Genomic DNA, 20,411 nt, shown 5'->3' with positions numbered 1-20,411 from the left:
AGTGATTCCATTTGCCCCAAATTTGCTCCCATTTCTTTGGACAGCCTCTGTGTATGTAGACAGATTTCTCCGTTACCATTGTGAGGTCCATGTCTCAACACCATTGCTTCTGCGTCGGGGATTGATCTGAACCCCATCGCTGCGCTATGTTTCGTTTGGCTAGTGTTATCCCCAGTGTTACCCAGGCTTGGTCTGTGCGGTTTAGATCCGTGGGTTCCCAGATGTTGAGTAGGCAGCATTTGGGCTCAGGTGGAACAACCGCGCCAGAGACCTGGGACATGGTGCGGAGAACCGAAGTCCAAAAGGGTGCAATCCTCGGACATTCCCAGATCATGTGCCAAAAAGTCCCCTCGGTTCCACATTTACGTAAACAATGAGTGTCAGCCCGCCCAATTCTGTAGAGCATTGGCCGTGTGTAATAGATTCTCTGTAGGATTTTTAGTTGAAGAGCGCCGCCCAGCCCAACAGCGTGAGAGAGAGAGAACGCCAGTGTAGAACGTCTCTTCGGAAGTGGGCCAGCAGCTTCATGAGGTTTTCCGCAATGAAGCGTTTGACCTGTGGGGTAATATATATACCAAGGTATACAAAATCGTGTTCCGCCAGCTGGATATTGCAGTTTCGTGGCAATCTGGGGGGGTCGTGTAGAACGTAGAGTACCGACTTCGCCCAGTTTATAGTGTAACTGGACGCTCTACCATATGCTGCGCAGATGTCGAGGAGGCAATTCAATGATCGGGATGGTGCCGCCATATATAGTAGGATGTCATCCGCGTATAGCGAAATGTGGTCCTCCCATCCCGTCGCCCATCTGAGTCCTCTTATGACCGGGTCCTGGCGGATCCACGCTGCCAGAGGCTCTAGCACTATGGCGAACAGTAGCAGGGAGAGTGGACATCCCTGTCTCGTACCTTTGCCCAAAGGCAAGTCGTTGGAAGTACAACCATTCGCCACGACGTGCGCCATGGGATTGTTGTAAAGAAGGCGCACCCAGGCACAGAAGCGAGGGCCAAATTCCATGTGGTGGAGGACCTCGAAAAGAAAGGGCCACTCCACCATATCAAATGCCATATGAGCATCTAAAGAGAGAATGACCGCGTCTTCTGCAATGGTGGAGCTGCGGGCTATGACCCCATTAAGCCTGCGAAGATTCAGGGCTGTGTTGCGGTGAGGCATAAAGCCAGATTGGTCGGGATGAATTAAAGTAGCGAGATGGGGCTGCCTCCGCGTTGATTAACGATATCGGCCTATAAGAGGCACATTCTTCCGGTGTCTTTCCTGATTTATGAATTGTGACTATTGTTGCAAGTCGCTGGTCTCTGGGGAGCTCCCCCATCTCCAGACTGGCCTTGTACATATTGAGGAGGTGTGTTGTAATGTGTGTGTCCATTCTTTTATACCACTCTATCGGTATACCATTGGGGCCGAGAGCTTTCCCAGGTTTGAGTGCCGCTATGGCGGTGGCTAACTCATACACAGTGAGATCAACCTCCAGCTCTGCGACTGCCTCATCTGATAAGGAGGGCATGCGAATATCCTTCAGGAAACCAGGTTATCGTCTAGAGTGTTAGTGGCTATTGGTTCATAAATCCTCTGATAATGGGCGGCGAGGGAGTCGACAATTTGCTGTGAGTCACCGGTGATTTCGCCGTTCGCCATGCGTATCTCGGCTATCCACCCACTGGGCCGGTACTTTTGGGCGAGCCATGCGAGAAGTCTACCAGTTTTGTCACCCGCTTCGTAGATGGTGTGTTTCGAGGCCTGGAGTTGCGCTCTTGCCTTCTCCCATGCCAACGTCTTATATGCCTGTTGTGCCAGAGTGAGTGCATATGTGGAGTCATCTGTTGACGCCAGGGCATGGTCCGCCTCAGCAGTCGCTACCTTCTGCTCCAAGTCCTCGGCCTGCTGTTTCTGCATTTTCTTGTGTCCGGCAATCAGGGAGATCGCCTGGCCACGGAGCACCGTTTTGAAGGCATCCCAGAGCGTTACCGGGGAGGCAACGGACTGGTCGTTTTCAGAGAAGTATTGTGTAGATCCTTTCTGATCGCAGCGTGTTTTAGGTACCCGGGGTGAATGGGGAACACCCTCCTCTGTATCACTGTGTGAGCGGAGAGTGTCAAATATAGGGGCGAATGATCTGATATTCCACGGGGCAAGTGTTGAATCTCTGTTACGCGGTTAAGCCCTGTTGCTAACATGAACATATAGTCAATTCTGGAGAGACTATTATGTGTTCCCGAATGGTGTGTGTACTGCCTGTCGTGTGGGTGGGTAGTTCGCCAGACATCTATTAGGCCTATGGCATTGGTGAAATCCGATAGTTTGAACTGAGTGCTACGTGGTTCCCTGGGAGGACACTTATCTAGGGCAGCGTCACTCACGGCGTTAAAATCCCCGCCCACTATGGTGTCACCTGTGGGCAACGATAACAGAAATGCACTAAGGGCTGGGAGCGCCGTTTGGTGTAGCGCCGGAGGAATGTATACTGAGACCACATTATAAGACCGATCCTCCCAGCTGCATGTCAGTGCTACAAAGCGCCCCTGCTGGTCCATTTTAGAATCGGTGAGTATAAGTGGGAAGCGTTTATTAAGAAGAATACCTACCCCCCGAGAACCAGAGGTGAACCCTGAGTGTGCAGCCATTTTATATCCCCATCTGTTCAAGGCCTTAGTGGCTGAGCCCACGAGGTGCATCTCTTGTATGAGGACTATCGCCGGCGCTTTACGTCTGATATATTGAAGAACTAGTCCCCGTTTAATCTTGTCTCCAAGTCCGTTCACGTTCCAGGATAGGATCGTAAGGGGAGGGGGGGGGGGGGGGGGCAGGACCTATGGGCGCCCGAAAAGGACCGTTCGGGATTTCTGTCATCTTAGCAGTGTGCGCCATCTACTAAAGCATAGGGGTTGGATGCTAGACTCACGTGGAGGGCCTACCGCTGTCTCCCGGTATAAGTGGCAGTGTAAAATCAAAATAAAACAAACAACCTGAAACAGAAGAACGATCCCTTCATCAGCCTCCCCGCTCCCTGCCCGGCGGACCCCCAACTGCCCGCCACACCAACTGAGCAGAGTGCTTAAGTCCCATTGCCAATACTTGCGTGGGGGGAAAAGTCTGTCCGAGAGTAATTGAAACCCCCGTGCATGTCGATGAGGCAGCGGCATGGTCTTTTCTTTGAGGTGCAGTTCTTGGCTAACAGTTTGTGGTCGTCCCTCAACACGTGCCTCTGGAGCGGAACGCATTCAGACAGAATAAACAGTTCGTCCTTCGAGGTGGTCTGATAGTTTAAGATGGATATTAAAGTCTCTTATTCTTCTTTGTCCTCGGAATCCGCGGATCCCGATCTCTGCGACTCCGGGAGGTGGTGTTGCTGCTGGAACCTAAGTTTGCGGGCTTCGTCGCTGGACGCCATCCGTCCAGCCATTCCCGGGCCTCCTCTGGTGTGAGAAAAACCACGCTCTACCCACGGCCTCCACCCTCAGCTTCACTGGGAAGAGCATTGAATATTTAATGTCTCTGGCCCTCAATTCCATTTTTACCTCCAGGAAGCCACGTCGCAGTTTCGTCACCGCCGCTGTATAATCCGGGTACATCGTGATCACATGATTGTCCAGTCGAATTGGTGGGGCGATCCTGGAGGCTTGCAGGATAGCATCACGATCGCGGACATTGAAGATACGTGCCAGGATCGGTCTCGGAGGGGCCCCAGGCTTGGGCCTCCCACCGGGCACCCGGTGGGCTCTCTCCACAGAGAAGAAGGTAGATAGGCCACGTGGTTGTAACTGAGTCTTCACAAGGTCCTCCACGAAGAGATCAAGGGCTGGCCCCCCTGCGTTTTTCGGCACGCCAACGATGCGTACGTTGTTGCGCCGCGAGCGGCCTTCCTGGTCATCGAGCTTGGACAGGATTTGCTTATTTTCTAATTCTAGTTGGCGTACCTGGCGCTGCAACGTGGTTGTGTCCGTCGCAAGCGCCATCGTCATGGATTCAACTTCGGTCAGTCTCCCAGAGAGTTTCTAGAAGTCTGCGCGGATTAATGAAATATCCGTGGAGATTGTCCCAATCGATGATTGGACTTGCTGTAGCGTGGCCATGATGTCTAAGAGCGTGACGGCACCCGGACCCTGTTGTATGGGAGTCTCTGTAGGAGCCGGTGGTGGCTGCTGCTTGTCGCCCTGGTCCTTGGCATAGGCAAATTTCTCAAGCATTCCAGCAGGTCCTCCGCGGGGGCCCCGTCCCGCCATCCCGGCACACCATCAAGCCAGGTAGTGAATCAGATGGGAGAGTGGGGGGGTTGCGGGGCGGGCGGTAGTCACCGCTGCCTGCCGCGTGATAGAGCGCCACGCGCAGCCTTTCGGGTTTCTCACCCCCTTGCCCATCCCAGCTCCAGACCGTGTGCGTGAGCTATACGTGGCTTGTGTCGTAGGGCTGGATGTCTCCAAATCTCCGATCTGCCTGACAGTTGTGGGTCCCCCAGAAGGGCAGGCGGTGCGAGTTTGGGGGGGGGCAATGCGTTCCGGTACCTCGCAGTAGGCTGGACAGTGGTCGAGGTTGTGTCACCGTGGGCCTGAATGGCAATAGGGCTGCGCTCGTGACCAGGTCTGGAAATAGGGCCCCCGGCCCTTGCTGTAAGAGCACCAGCTCTGGGGAGACTCACTTTGTGGCTCCACCGGGGGTCATTCCGGTGGAACCTGGATCAGGCAGGATGACTTCTGGGACCGCCGGCACCGCCGCCGCACCGTCCCTGCGGGGATCGGTGAAATGGCCCCTGGCGCTTCCTCGTGTCGGTGGGTCACTCACCAGAGGTCCTGGGAGCATCTCTGTGGCACACAACGCACCTCCGGTATGTCTCAATAGCACTCCGGGACAGGGGGGGGCCGCAGGACGCGCAGGCTTTTGCAGATGGTCACCGTAGGTAAGAGGCGCCTTTGTAATCCGACGGCCGTCGCAAACTCTCCTCCGCCCGGGGAAGCAGCAAACTTCAGGCCCCGGTGCCAATGCGCTTAGTAGGCCGCCGCGTCCCGGTCATAGCTTTAGTGGCTCCACAGCTCCTCGATCGTCGCGGGACCCCGCAACCGGCAGCGCTAGACTTCCACTGCACAGCCGCTGTGGATTAGCCGTTTGCTGAAAGGATAAGTGGCCGGATTAGTTACGGAGGCTTCTTTCACCCTCGGAGCTACGTTAGGCTGCGGCCATCTTGCTTGACTGCTAGCCACGCCCCCCCCCCCCCCCATCTTGTGACTTTCAAGTGTAGCAGCCAGGGCTATCAGCAGGCCAGTTTGTTACTGCCACCTCTCATTTGGCCTTTTTGCACTGTCCCCAGCATCTGGTCAGATCAGGCTTGTACCACTGACCAAGGTATGTCGGTGTGGAGCAGGGCAGGGAGGGCGCCACATAATCATTTCACGTGATTCGAGCCAGTTGCGCACACTCTCACTGCATGCCCACCATCTAGGATTGTACCGACATCACAGGCTAATGTCCCAGCTCCTATTTGGGGGCACAATCAGCAGCAAACAGCCAGCTGCCTGAATAGTTGACAGTTTCCCACTCCAGTGCTTCATCTAAATAACCATACCAGCAACTCAGTCTCCCATCATATGTCAAAGATGAAGCGAAACACTCAGAGCCCTGAAGGAGAGCGACCATCATCCTCCAGGCTCCAGCAGTTTGATACCAAGAAACTTTGATGCGCTACACTGACAAGCTAATATTTTACATGATCTTCAGCACCTAAAATTTCATTACGTAAGCACCAGAAATATCATTACAGAAAGAAAGTACATTTTTCTTCAGATGTACACATCTTCCAGCAGATTCCTCGTCTTATGAATGAGTCCTAAAACAATACCTCACTGGGAGGTAGGAGTAATGTTGATTAACCAAGTATGCCATGCAATACAGCTCTGTCAAAGATTCAGTAACTGCATACTTGAGATGTAAGGCAGTAGTGCTTAGTCCGCAGCATCCTTGATAATGGCTAACAATTGGTCCTTAACAAGCAAGGACTTATTATGAGGAGATTAAGTTACCTAACATTAGAATCAAGATCAGTGCATTATCACACTCTTTTCACTTCTTTACAATCTTGGGAACTACATTTCTCATAATGCACTTCTTACACATTGTTTTTAAAAGCACTGACACTAATGATGGATTTTGTACCCCGCGACAAAGACTTGTATGTGTGTGTGTTTGCGTTTTTTTACTTACTGCACTTTATATTGCAGCAAGCCAATACGTCAATACTATGAAATGCATAGGGGAGGTGGCAGCATATCACTGCCATATTTTTTGTATATGTTATCGGACATGAATGGCCATTAAGCTTGTGTCTAATGCAAAAACATTCCTTGATTATTTTGATTTTCTTTTACTTATATTATGTACATCCTTCTGTAAAGTTAAAATCTCAATGAAAATTGTTACACAAAAAATATATATTGTGAAATACAATCCCTTAAAAAGCACGGAAAGTCTATGGACCCACACAGTTATGAGAAGCTTCAAGGGCTTCCGCTCAGGTTGGTCTCAGCTATAGGTGTATGCCAACAGAATGAATATCAATTAGTGGGTGTGGGCTAAGATAAACCCACAAGGCTACCCTTAGGATCAGGGACTCATATGTCTGGCCATGGTATTTGTCATACTAACTTGCAGCACAGTTTCAGATATCAATGTGTTGCTTTGCCGAATCTCGAGTAAACCTTATTGGTTGGGCAGGCTTCTCCAACGAGTAGTTCTTGAGCTACTGGTAGCTCTCCACCTACCTGTGAGTAGCTAAAAGTAGACGCTTTAACTTGATTGAATTAATATATATACCAAAATTGGAAGTGTGTATTTGAGATGAAAATGTGTGAATTTTTAGAATTCATTAGCTGATGTTTTGAGAAGAATGGCTCAATTTTCAAAACATATTTAAAGCTGATATTTGAGTAATAGAAAATGTGGCTTTGCAGACTTATTAACAATATCATAACCTTGGTGCCAGAGGCATTGCAGCTATCGCTGCAATTTAATACATTGGTTGAAGCTTAGAAAATTGATAAAGCCTTTTTTACAATACTGCTGGCAATCCTGCCTGATGTACTGAGGTGATCACTGCTAGTGATCTTGGATATTGAAGCCACTAATGTAATCTTTTCTAGTGTGGTCACTAATACAACGCTAATGATATTAGTAGCTCAGGATGATTTTCATTGAATATAAGTAGCTCTTGTTACAGAAAAGGTTGGAAACAATTTGGCTTAGAGTAAACTGAGGGAAATGCTGGAGAATTGACAATGTCAAATAAACTGTTGAGGGAGAAATGCCTTCAGTTTTAAAGAAGTAAATGCAATCATGATACACATTACAGTAGGTAGGATGGCATGAAAGAACAGTCTCAGCAGCAGAAGTGCTATTGAAACAAGGTGGTGCATCAGAAGTACTTCCCCATTTAAAAGTATCAAAAAGCTGCTTCTGTTTGCAGAGTCTTATGGAAACACTGAATTAGTTTGGTGCCAATGACAAATGACCTGCTCAGATGAACAACATGAAATTTAAAAAAGTATCCTTCAAGCAATCTGAAATATATATAATTATGGTATATGTTTCCATTGTATTAGTTAATTTACGCATGCTGAATATCACTATACAATATAGACTTACCTGAGATTCAAGATTGGAGAATACTTCCCTTAATTCCAGAAGCCCATCCTTCCATCGCTGCTGCTGTCGAAGTAGGTCAATATTCATAAGAGCGACGACCTGCACAAATTAAGAGAATGACATTTTCATCACATATGTCCTTGGACTACTAGTCACTTTGTCACCAACCAGATGATGAGTTCAGGAAGATTGTCATTTTAACAATTGGGAAAAATCAGCCAGAAAGCTCAGCAGCTAAATGAGCCATACATATCACACTCCAAATTCAATGACCGTGACCTCACAACAATTAAGAGGACTTCACACCACATCTTTAATCTTCAACACGTAAGCAGAGAGATCATCCATCATACAAAGTTGTGGAATTTATAATGTTAATGGTAATCTAATAGGCCATGACACTAGTGAGATAGTTTGTTAAATCATCTGTTACATCAAGGTTAAGGTCACAAGCATTGCATTTGATGTGTGAGTTATGGTCTTCATGGCAGGTGTGAGAGCTATGCTTTGCAGAGCTAGCCATAACTCCTGGGGAATTGCGGTCACCAGTAGACAGTTATAGTTTCCATTGGTAGAGCATTTTCTGTTTTGCTGCTTGATGAATCTTCACAAAATTTTCAAATCTTATACTTTAAGCATTTCAGCTGCTGTGTTGAAAGTTTTGGGATGATCCATCAAGAGGGGGCGAGAAAAAAGGGGGGCCCCAAAACACGTTTTCCCATAGGAATTATGAACACGATTACAGCCCAAACTGCTGATGGCAGAAAGATAGATGTTGGTCCAGAAAGCATGCTTTTTGTGATTTGGTGTAAATCCATTCAGTAGTTTTACAGATATTTAAGGTAAAAAAAAGATATCTGGGGTGCGGATCCTTGAAGTGGACTTGTGGATCCACAGACCCTGTGCTGAAATTTGATTGGTTGCCAACACTTTAACCAGGAAGTGTTGGCACCCATCTTGGAACTCGGCTTTAAGCAGAGTCCCGCAAATTTGTTTAAAAAAAAATAAAGAAACGGTGGCAGGGTAGGAATACCCTCACTCCCCAGATATCATGGTGGGGCCCCACAGGGAGATCCCCAAGGGTTAAAAGCATTTTTTTAATGACATATTTCTGTGAATTTGCAGGTGGATCAGCGGCAAAATTGAGAAAGAAAGAAAAAAAAAAGACTAGCAGGCTCGAGCGCGTCTTTTTCAGGAAGTCCCAGGGTGGGCCAAATCCTGGGGTAGTGTGTTTTAATTATGGGAGGGGGAGCACCTACCGCGCCCCGGGGTCTGCCACCTCCCTAGGGGAAACAATAGTAAAATGATACGTGAAACCCGCATGCCCCCCCTCGACTCTCGCAGCCCCGTAGACCACTACATCCCCGGGGATAGATATTATTTTTTAAATTTAGTGTAGGGAAGGCCATTACGGCTTCCCCCGCAGCATCGGGGACCGCCACCTTCACAGGGCAAATGCTAATGAAATGGGGGGTCTCAGTACCGCCACCTCCCTGGGGCAAACGATAGTAAAAGGATGCTGGGGAACCGCATGCTCTCATGCAGACCACGACCTCCCCCGGGCTATTTAATTTATTAATTTAGTGCAGGGGAGGTCCATACGGATTCTGCCCCTGCTCCAGGGACCATCACCTCCCCAGGGCTGTTTAATTTTCAAATAGGGGGACCTCACAGACCCCACCCAGGCAACAGGGACCACCACCTACCCGAGGCCAAAATCATTTTGTTAAAAATGGGATGGGGGCCACATGGCCCATTCTTGGGCCTGGAAGCCGCTATCTCCCGGGCAGACCCTAAATAAAAAAGGCCCTGGGGACTGCCAGGGGCCTGTGTTGTCCCAGGGTGCCCACCCCCGGGACATAACTGTTTGCTATGGCTTGGTGGGAGCTTTGACCGCTACTGTCAAGCCATAATAAACTGTGCTATGCTTCTAGCAAGCGAGAGCATAATAAATCCTCTCGCTTGCCAGAAGAGGAGCACAGTTCCTTTGACAGAGAGGGAACTGCTTGTTGACTGCTAACTGCTAATACACTAGGTCTTGCAGAAGTGACACCTAGGCTGTGTTCCCTCTAAGGTGCGCACTTGGACACCCACTAAGCATCTGCCATGGTGCCATCCAGAGAAATGATGAAAGAGCATAGCCAGGGACTCCAAAAAGGGCAATTATCATTCTCCAATTATAACCTTCAGGGGATAGTTTGTCCAATTATATAGTGCTCTAGAGGACTCAGTCTCAGAGAATTCAGGGTCACTCCTCTACTGAGTTTATGCCGTCTCATTGGATATCATAAGACTTTTAGGCCTTCATTATGACCACCCTAATAATTCCAATGGGCCTAACAACTGGAGGTAGTGCGCCCAAGGGAATTATAACTTGTTTGTGTTTTACGTGGGGATTTGGGCTCCTCAAAGCAGTAGCAATCTCTATGTGAACCACTGGGGAAAACATGTAGGAACGGGCACGAGAACATCACTCTCCACAAAATCTTATAATGCCCTGTTACCCCAGTAACAGCAATTCTGAGGTGGGGGGAATTTTCGAGGATTTTAGTGGGCCACTTGTAATGAGGGTCATATCAGCTTAACAAAAGAGAAACTTGCTACTATTTCAGGACACTTCGATTTTGCCCTAACCACCCTCAACAGCATCTCACAAATGATGGCCACTGAAAAGGCTTCACACCCGCCTGTTACTTGTGAAGAGCTTCTGGAAAGCTGTATAGTGAATTTAACTAAAAGTATAAGATAATGGCACTTTCCCCGACGAGTGGAAATGCACAGAAGTTAAGCCACTCCTCAAGAAACCCTCTGCAGTCCGACGGACCTGAAGAACTGCCGACTCATCTTTCTCCTTCCCTTCGCAGCCAAAATCACAGAGAAGATCATCAACGCCCAGCTGACAAATTACATCGAAGAGAACACCATCCTCGACTCCTCCCAGTCCGGATTCCGCAGTAACCAAAGCACTGAGACCACCCTCCTTGCCGCCACAGACAACAGCCGCACACTCCCCGACCAAGGCCACACCGCAGCCCTCATCCTACCTGATCTATCTGCAGCCTTCGACACCATCTATCACTGCACTCTCGCAGCCAGATCCCACGACGACGGCATACAGGGAACCGCCCTCAACTGGCTCCGTTCCGCCCTCGCCGGCAAAACACAAAGTATAAGACATGCGCCTTTGCTCTCCGAACCCACAGAGATCAACTGCGGAGTACCCCAAGGATCATCGCTCAGTGCCACGCTATTCTACATCTACATGACACCTCTCGCCGCCACCGGCAGACAGCATGGACTTAGCATAGTATCCTACGACGATGACACCCAGTTCATCCTCTCCCTTACAAAGGACCCAGAATCCTCCAGACTTATCTTCCAAGAAGGAATTAAAGATGTTGCAGCTTGGATGAGCAGCAGCTGTCTGAAGCTCAACTCAGAGAAGATAGAAGTCCTCGTCCTTGGACCAACCCCCTCAGCTTGGGACAACTCCTGGTGGCTCACCGCCCTCGGCAACACCCCCATCCCCACGGACAACGCCCAGAACATCTGCATCATACTCGACTCCTCCCTCACCCTGATCCGACAGATCAACGCCGTCACCTCCACTTGCTTCAACAGCCTCCGCATCCTCTGCAAGACCTTCAAGTGGATCCCCCCACCCCGAAGCCAGAAAGGCCGTCACCCATGCACTCTTAACAAGCAGACTGGACTACGGAAACGCCCTCTACCCTGGGAACAACAAATCCCTGCTATACAAAATCCAGACCATCCAGAACACCACGGCCAGGCTCGTCTTCGGCATCCCACGACATGAGCACATCAACCAACACATACAAGACCTCCACTGGCTCCCCGTCGAGAAGGGAGTAACCTTCAAGCTACTCACCCACGCCTACAAATCCCTCCAAAAACACCGGACCCAAATACCTCAACGAAAGAGTCTCGTTCCACGTACCCAAAAGGAACCTCCGCTCCGCCGACCTCGCACTAGAAGAAACCCTGTGCATCCGGAGAACTAGAGCGGCTGGAAAAGTCTTCACCTACTTCGCAGCCAAAGCCTGGAATGAGCTCCCAGTCAACATCAGACGCTCCCCTACTCTGCACATCTTCAGGCAGAGCCTCAAGACCTGGCTTTTCAGCTAATTCGGAGCTGCACGACCAGATGCGGCAACAAATGTCCTTGGCAGGAGTGCCCCCTTCCCTCTCCATAGAAAATCACTGGAAGCAACGCTAAAAAAACAAGCAAGAAAAGTGAGGAGTATGGCACACGGACAAGATGCTGAGGGGGACATGCTGAAAGATTGTATTACAACTGCAAGCACAATAGTGAAGTAAGGTATTCGGGATAACAAACATGAATTGGCATGCTGTAAATTAATTAGGTGATATATGCAAATAATTATATGGCTGAAGATGCTTTTGAATAATAGATAGGGATGTGTGATGTGACATTTTTGGAGCTTTGCTTGGGCTAGCTCTGACTTAGTTATAAATCCCAAGATTGTAGTAATAATTGTAACATCAAATTGGCATAGGAGTATACATAAAGCAACTGGCTAATTTGTTTTGCTTTCAAAGTGCAAATCTCTTTGAAAGAACAGGAAGATTAGCAAATAAAACTGTTTGTATTTTAAGGACAGATACCCTCACTCACCCTTGGGTGGCATGCTTATTCATCGGGTTCCACCTCACACCACTAACACGAATGGAAGTGGTGTGGTCTACAAATCTACCAGAAATGGATAGGAGCACTTGCGGATGGTGTGTCAGAGGTTACATCATGTGAGCTGTATGATGTTGGACAGAGGGTGGACAGAGTGTAAATGAGAAGAACGTCAAGGGAAATAAAAAATGACTCATGGTGGCTCCCGGCTCTTGACGGACTGTCTCTAACGGCAATGGATTTTTGGAAGCCTTTCTCTGGTCTGTCTAAGGTTGGCGAGTTGGGGCCAACATACCCTATCTCTGCGGATGCGGACAACGATGGTCAAAGCCACAAGGACTGTGGACCAGTGATTGTAGCATTGAAAGTACGTGCATTTTGTTCTTGGTTCTTTTCACGCATACTTTACTCACAGAGTGATAAGGTTTAGATATTCTGTCCTGAAGAATGCCATACACTTCCTTTTAGGGTTATTAGGATTGGCAGAAACATGTTGATCCCATTATTCAATCCCCTCTCCAGTTTTTAACATGCTCACCGGGGGCAATTATGAAAAACGTGGGTGACGTCCACCGCTAAGGAGGCTGGAGTCCACCTGAGAATCCAGTGGAATGCAGTAGGGCGAGTGGTTCAGTTATGATGCAGTGCTCATAACACAGGCGTAAGAGTCCATTACGTTCAGTCCAAAATATGGAGCATACTTTGCAGTATCCTGACTATCATGTATTGTCTGAGTGAAGCCTTTGCATCTATCCTTTGGCAAAGCCAGCACTACCTTGCAGGCCATGTCACAAAAGTGCGTGTAACAGCCCAACATAAACTGCATTCAAGAAGTGTGCTGGCAGAAGAAACTGGCAGAAGAAAATATTTTTTTGTCCATAACATTGATTCTTTTTGATTCTCTATCTGGTGGAGAAATAGGAAAAACATTAGAGCTTACCTGACTCTTGAAGGTCTGTACAAGAAGGCTTTCCAGCGTTGAATATTACATCAAAATTTTGGGGTGTCTAGCAGCAGGAGCTGAAAATGGTTTTTACCAAACAGTAGGAAGCGGGTCTTCTGACACGGCATTGTTGAAAGGCATCAAAGACCGAGAGTTCAATGGTAAAAATGTCTGTGAGGAGCTTAGCTTAGCCTCTTCTAAGGGAAGCTGAAATTTCAGGACTACCGCCACCCTGCAAACTACTACCACAAAGGAGGCACTTTCCTCAATTTGAGACATTAAAAGTGAATCCCAGGCATACTCTGGAGAGATAGCGGCTGGAGTTTTGCAAAATGAGATATAGGCCAGCATCTACATAATGAGGTGGATGCAAATCATCTGCCTCTACCTCATCATGTGGGGCGTGTTGTAGGATTTGAACAGCAACCAAATCTAACCCAAAAAATAACTCCATCCTCTAGATGTACTGTTGTAGGGTCAAATGGACTAGAGGGCAGCCCTCATCATTCTCAGCATTTGTTATAGAAATCTACCTTGACAGTGGGCAGGCTCTTGCTGAAGATGGTCCTGGATCCGAGGCAGGAGCTGGATACTGAGCAGACATTTCCAGGTTCGTAGCTAGTGCTGAGGAACAAGTTACTTACCTTCGGTAACGATATATCTGTAAGAAACATTAGTTAGTTAGATTCCTTACCTTAGAATATCCCCAGGCGTCAGGCTGGATCTGGAAAGCTTTTCGTCAGCAATACCCTTGCGCGTCGCTAGGTGTCAACTGCGGGTCCGCGTCCGTCGTCGGCGTCGTGATCGCCGGGATGACGTCGTCGGAGTACTTAGACGCCGCCCTCGCGCGCTGACGTCAGTTCTTGTACATAGCTTTCCGCGCCAGGAACGCAGAGCCATGCAAGAGACCGACACAGGTGCCATGAATCTAGGGCCCTGAAAGGGATGACCTTAACCCTAGATATCAGTACGCAGAATGGGGAGGATGGGTGGGGCGGTAAGGAATCTAACTAACTAATGTTTCTTACAGATATATCGTTACCGAAGGTAAGTAACTTGCTCATCTGAAAGAAACACGTTAGTTAAATTCCTTACCTTAGAATAGATAACCCAGCAATACCAACCCCGGTGGTGGGTCTGCGAACCAAGATCACACCAAGAAGTCCTGGAGAACGGAACGGCCAAAGAAGCCGTCTCTCCGGACTTGGCTGTCCAAGCAGTAATGCTTAGCAAACGTGTGCAGCGAGGCCCACGTAGCTGCCTGACAAATGTCCTGCAGAGGAACTCCCCGACCCAGGGCAGTAGTAGCCGCTGTGGCCCGAGTGGAATGGGCCCTCAGCCCCACAGGAGGCTCCTTCTTAGCCAAGGAATAACAGGTCTTAATGCACAGAACGACCCACCGAGAGATGGTTCGCTTGTGCACTGCCCGCCCCTTCTTAGCACCCACGTAGCCAACAAAGAGTTGGTCGTCCACCCGGAACTGTTTCGTACGGTCCAGATAGAAGGACAGTGCTCGTTTTGAGTCCAGACGGTGGAGCCTCTCTTCCTCTTTCGAGGGATGTGGAGGCGAAAAGAAGGTGGTCAATGTAACAGTCTGGCCGATGTGAAAGGCAGTTACCACCTTAGGGAGAAAGGAAGGACGAGTCCTGAGAACAACCTTGCCAGGATTGACAGAAAGGAAAGAGGCTTAGAAGAGAGAGCCTGGAGCTCACTCACCCGCCTAGCAGAGGTGATGGCAACCAGGAAAGCAGTCTTAAGAGTTAGAAGACGAAGAGGACAATTATGAAGTGGCTCAAAAGGAGCGCACATCAGATAGGTCAACACCAGGTTCAAGTCCCACTGAGGCATTACGAAAGGGACAGGAGGAAACATATGAGTAATGCCTTTAAAGAATCGAGTAACAACAGGGGACTTGAAAATAGAAGGCTGATCACGAAGCCGTAAGAAAGCAGAAACAGCTGAAAGATATCCCTTGAGGGTGCCCAGAGCAGAGCCCTGCTGGGCCAGGGAAAGAAGAAAGAGAAGAACTTCTGAAAGAGGGGCGGAAAGGGGATCCACAGCCTCTGCTGTGCACCATGCCACAAATTTGTTCCACCTGCAGGCGTATACCGTTTTAGTGGAGGGACGCCTGGCTGCCAGAATGACATCACAGACTTCAGAAGGCAAGTCAAATGGCATCAACTGCCGCCGCTCAATATCCACGCATGGAGATGGAGGCCGGACAGGCATCCCCCAGCTCTCCTGCCCAGTCCTGGCTTAGATGGCACTGCTGTGCCAGAAGGTCCTCAGACCCCTCCCAGTTGTCCCCGTCATCCGATTCCTGGTAGACAGGCGGAAAGGTCGGAGCCGGGCAGTAGATGAATCTGTCATCCATCGGCGCTGGGGAAGCCGCCGGGCCTGGAACGAGACTAAACCTGGGGACGACGTCGTCCGAAGACGGCGCCGGTGACGGCACAGAAGGGGTCGGCACCGGCGGAGGGGCCGTAAGGTCGACCGGCGTCGACCGGGATCCAGGCCTGGATCCCACGGGGGCCTGCGACGTCGGGACCAAAGTCTACGACGGCGCCGGGGCCAGAGCCGCCGGCTTGCTGGGCCTGCAGGGCCCAAAGGCACGCCGGCAGGCCTCGACGGCGGAGCGAGACTCCTCATGACCACAAGGAAGTCTCGGACCTCCGTCGGAGTCGCATCAGGCCCAGGGACCGAAGGGTATGGGGCCGGATGCGACCCCTGCGGCTCCGACGGAGCCGCGCGGGTGGTGTCACCCGAACCCTCGCCGAGATGCGCGAACGGCGAGGGGATTCAGAAGAGCGATGTCGCCTCTTCGACTTCTCACTGCGCCTCGACTTAACGTAATGCGAGGACTTTGACCCCGACGAGCGGTGATGGCTGCGGCTCCGCGACCGGTCCCTCGACCTCCTCCTCGACCGGGACCTGGAGCGGCGCAGAGCCGACTGCCGGATCTCGAGCAGGTTGCGGGACCGCTCCCACCTAGCCTTCAAGGTCAAGGCCCCGCAGTCGAGGCACGACTCGGCATCATGGTCGGCCCCAAGGCAGTAGAGACACAGGCGGTGGTGGTCCGTGACCGACATCAGGCGGTGACAGGCGTCGCACGTCTTGAACCCAGGCATCCCTACCAGCACCAGGAGTCGAGGTCGACTCGAAATAGGAACCAAAAAAGTTCAAAAAGTTTAGTTAAAAAGTGACTAAAAGGGTATGCTCTTCCCGGATCTGCGCTTACTGGCGCGGAAAAAAGAAGAACTGACGTCAGCGCGCGAAGGCGGCATCTAAGTACTCCGACGACGTCATCCCGGCGATCACGACGACGGACGCGGAGCCGCAGACGATGCCTAGCGACGCGCAAGGGTATTGCTGACGAAAATCTTTCCGGATCCAGCCTGACGCGTGCGTATATTCTAAGGTAAGGAATCTATCTAACGTGTTTCTTTCAGATAGAGGATTCAAAAGTATGGCCTTTAAGGATGTCTTGCTGCAGACATTTAAGTTAATTTTGGCTCTCTCTGGAGCGCATTCTGTCCCCATCATGCCACCAGATAAACGTCTGCCAGTGTGCCCTTCCCTAGTGCTGACTGACCAAGACAAAGTCAGCTTGTTACTAAGCGGCACTGGGAAACTACCTCCACCCTTACGCATCAGGACCCACCTTTTTCCTTTAACAGACAAATGCAATGTAGGCATTTTAGTCTTGGTTCAGAATATAACTAGAAGGACTAGAAGTAACAGAATAGTTTGCACACAGAAATCCTAGGACTGGAAACATGGTAGCTAAGCAGTGCGGATTTATGTGCTAAAGCTAGCCCCATGGTGAGGATTGCACAGTACATGCTCTTTTATTACAATTACAATTGTTTTATTCACTTATCAAACAGTATACAATGTGTCCGCAATCTCCCATAACAAAAGACTTTCATATTCATAAATATGCATCTAATACTATAACTATATTGAACAGCACTTGAATAATTAGACTGCAAATGTTTTATTTAGGAATACTACAATACAATTTACCTTTTCAGAGAAGGTTATGTGCCATTTCCGCAACTTTCTATTTTCAGTTGAAAGTCGTTCAGCAGCACTTTGAAGTTTCTGGATGTAAGACTCCAATTCTTTAGGATTATCCCAAGTTATCTGAATTTTATGTCCAGATTCCCCAGAGTTAGCTTTTGAATTCTGCAAGGAAGAACATCACAATAATCAACGCAATCAAGTTCAAAATGCTCTGCACCCAACATCCCATGGGTGCCCCTTGACCCACCGTGCACAGTGACGCAGTGTTGGCTGCAAGGCCTGCACCCAGCCCCCCCCCCCCCCCACCTCGCATGACCTTTGGATGTGCTACAGCAATCTAAACAAAAGTTAGTCCCTCTCGTGTTCAATGTTTTAATAATATAATCAACACTCACTTCACTCACTCTAATATCTACACACTGAACCTTGTTATATGAAAAAATGTCTCATTTGTTATAATATAAAAAGTGTATTCATTAAAATAATCTCCTAAAATAACATAACTTTACACTTATTAAAAATCAAATTATTTAATGTAAAACTCTACACTATATTTCATCAGCATTAAAAGCACATTTGAGAAAATTGCGTAAAAAACACAATAATGTCACATTCAATATGTACAATTTAACTACATAATTTCACTATCATAATACACAGAGAAATCACACACATTCTAAAGTTTCGGTGGATAAAGCTTGATAGACCCCACCTTCTTCAGGACAGAACATATTTTTGACAACAGAAGTTTCTCTATAAATACAAAATTATACAGAATTACATTAAATTGGGCATGATTCCATATGAAAAGCTCAGTGCATTGCACATCATTCATGCTGTCCTTCACCCCATTATTCTACTTACATACCCTTTCATTCCAGTTTCCAACTTTTTATCCCTGCATTCAAAGTCAGGCCGTGCCCGGAGTTGGGACTGGTCACCCACATGGTGTTGGGTGCCCATGGGGGTTGTGTGTAGGGCCTGGCTAAAGGCCAGGCTCTGTGCTCCACCCAACACTGCCCACAGCCTTAGAGATCACACAATACGTTAAAAAACAAATAAAAGCCATGTGCGGCAGAGGGGGTGGGCACGCACTGAAAGCAGGCTAGGCCTTAAGCCCAACCCTCCGCCACACACAGCTGAAGACATCTTACTTTACTCTATAAAAAATATAGTAATTCACTGAATAAAAAAGAGGTCAAAGTGACGCTACATTTAAGAATTTTAATACCTTACTTTACATAAAAAAACAAAGGTTAAAGCGATGTTATAGTTAGGTGACAATATCAGTAAAACATACTACTTTACACTAACAAAAACACTGAAGTTCACCAGTTAATTACTTCAAGTAACTAAAACTCATGCTCTAAAGTCACAATAACTCGCACCTTCGCCATGCACTAATTGAACCATCAGATATTACATATGGTTAGTGTGATCGACACATCATTTAGTAGTGGGTGAGTTAAAAACTCATTCGGAGGTGACACACTAGTTTGGGAAAGCAACTGAGTATGATATGTGCATATAAGACCTCATGATGCTGTACATGGTTTTAAAAAATATATATTTTTATTATTATTTTCTTGAATGCAGCAAGCATTTGTACATAACAACAAATCCAAATGCACTAGGAAGCAGCATTACAAATTGTCAATTGGACATATGCGCAACCATCTCAATATATTGACAAGACCATAACACATCATACCCTTTCTCCCATTGTTCAGGGGTTGGATAGGGCAGGATCTCCTGTGTCATTACCTAAGGTGATATTATAATAACAGAGCCAGGGAGCCTGAATTTCATTACATTTCTTCGGACATCCTTTGGCCTTGTGTGTGATTGTTTCGGCAGACATGTACATATCCATCCCCTTCTTCCATTCCGGCAATGAATGGAATACCCCACAATGTTTGGCCACATCTTGTTTTGCCACAATAAGACCTGGATTGGTCAATAGGAGTTTGGTTCTGGGGAAATCTACCTCTATATTTGGGGCATAGAGGCATCGTCACTTCCAACACCTTCCTGGGATCTGTCAACATCAACTGCCAGTATCGTTGAATAAAAAATGATGTGTATATATGATCCTTCTTCTGCTCCACATTGAAGGCAGTGAGTCGTGGCAGCTCTTCCAAATCGATGAAGACAGGCCCGTCATAGTAGACTCCATGAAAGACTATAAATTGTATCAGTCTAAGTCGTGATTTTATAACTTCCATGGAGTGCATAAGCGCTGTCCCCTAATCTAGGTCTTCTAACCTCTTGTTCCCAACTGGCCCACAGTTTTCCCAGAGTGTCCAGCCAATGGTTGATAAGTGTTTTATACGTCCAGGATATTGCCTTTACTGCATTTTTCCCATGAGCAACCTCCTTTCCAATGGTGCATATTCTGGTATGTTTTCTACATCTAGTTTCTCTGCCTGCCATGCATGTGACACTTGCATATATTTATAGTATTGTGTCTGAGCTGGTAGTCTCTTTGGAGCGAGCTGAAATAAATAAGGCCTCCACTTTCAATAATGTCCCTGAGTTTAGAGATCCCTAAAATGTCTCAAGTTCTAAAACCCTGCAGATTTCTAAATTCTTGTAGGCAAACCCCCTCCCATATGGGGGTTTCTCGGGTGACTTTAGTGTTACATTTCATCCATCTTTCCACTCCCAGCCAAACTTCTATAGCTATCTGTGTGGCAGGTAATACGTTCTTTGTCCCTTTCTCACCAAATAAATAATGTGGATAGGAGTATGATGTAAACTGGGCCCATTCTACGGCGTATGTGGGGTAGTCTTCTGGCATGTGCCCCCAGACGTTAATTACGTTCAGATAGGCTGCCCAGTAATAGGCTTAAATATCTGGGAGGGCGATGCCCCCATTATATTGGTTTAGTTGTAGAGTGCGCAGTGCTTCTCTGGGATGGTCACCATCCCAAAGAAACGCCTGGATTACCCCCTCAACTTTAACAAATATTTCTTCTGGTAGTTTAAGATGGGTGTTTTGCAACACATAGAGGAGTCTAGGATAACGTTATCATTTTATATAGTGCGGCTTTACCCAGGAGTGTCAGTGGTAGTGTTTTCCAGCGCTCCACATCCTTTTGAAAGTATTATAGGACCCTCCGAATATTG

The 20,411-nt window shown here is 48.2% G+C and overlaps 1 protein-coding gene across 1 annotated transcript in view; it reads right to left on the bottom strand.

The window, feature by feature from the left end:
- Positions 1–20,411, bottom strand: part of DYNC2H1 (dynein cytoplasmic 2 heavy chain 1) — a 1,714,832-nt gene that overhangs the window by 1,451,884 nt on the left and 242,537 nt on the right. Inside the window, exons 14-15 of the mRNA XM_085621461.1 lie at positions 17,283–17,444; positions 7,648–7,746 (exon numbers count right to left, since the gene is read on the bottom strand). Of these exons, the coding sequence (XP_085477587.1) occupies positions 7,648–7,746; positions 17,283–17,444 (261 nt within the window). The remainder of the gene's footprint in view (positions 1–7,647; positions 7,747–17,282; positions 17,445–20,411) is intronic.

The sequence above is a fragment of the Triturus cristatus genome, chromosome 8 (assembly GCF_964204655.1).
Source record: "Triturus cristatus chromosome 8, aTriCri1.1, whole genome shotgun sequence".
In the NCBI taxonomy this organism is placed as follows: domain Eukaryota; kingdom Metazoa; phylum Chordata; class Amphibia; order Caudata; family Salamandridae; genus Triturus; species Triturus cristatus.
This window is presented reverse-complemented; position numbering and strand designations above follow the sequence as displayed.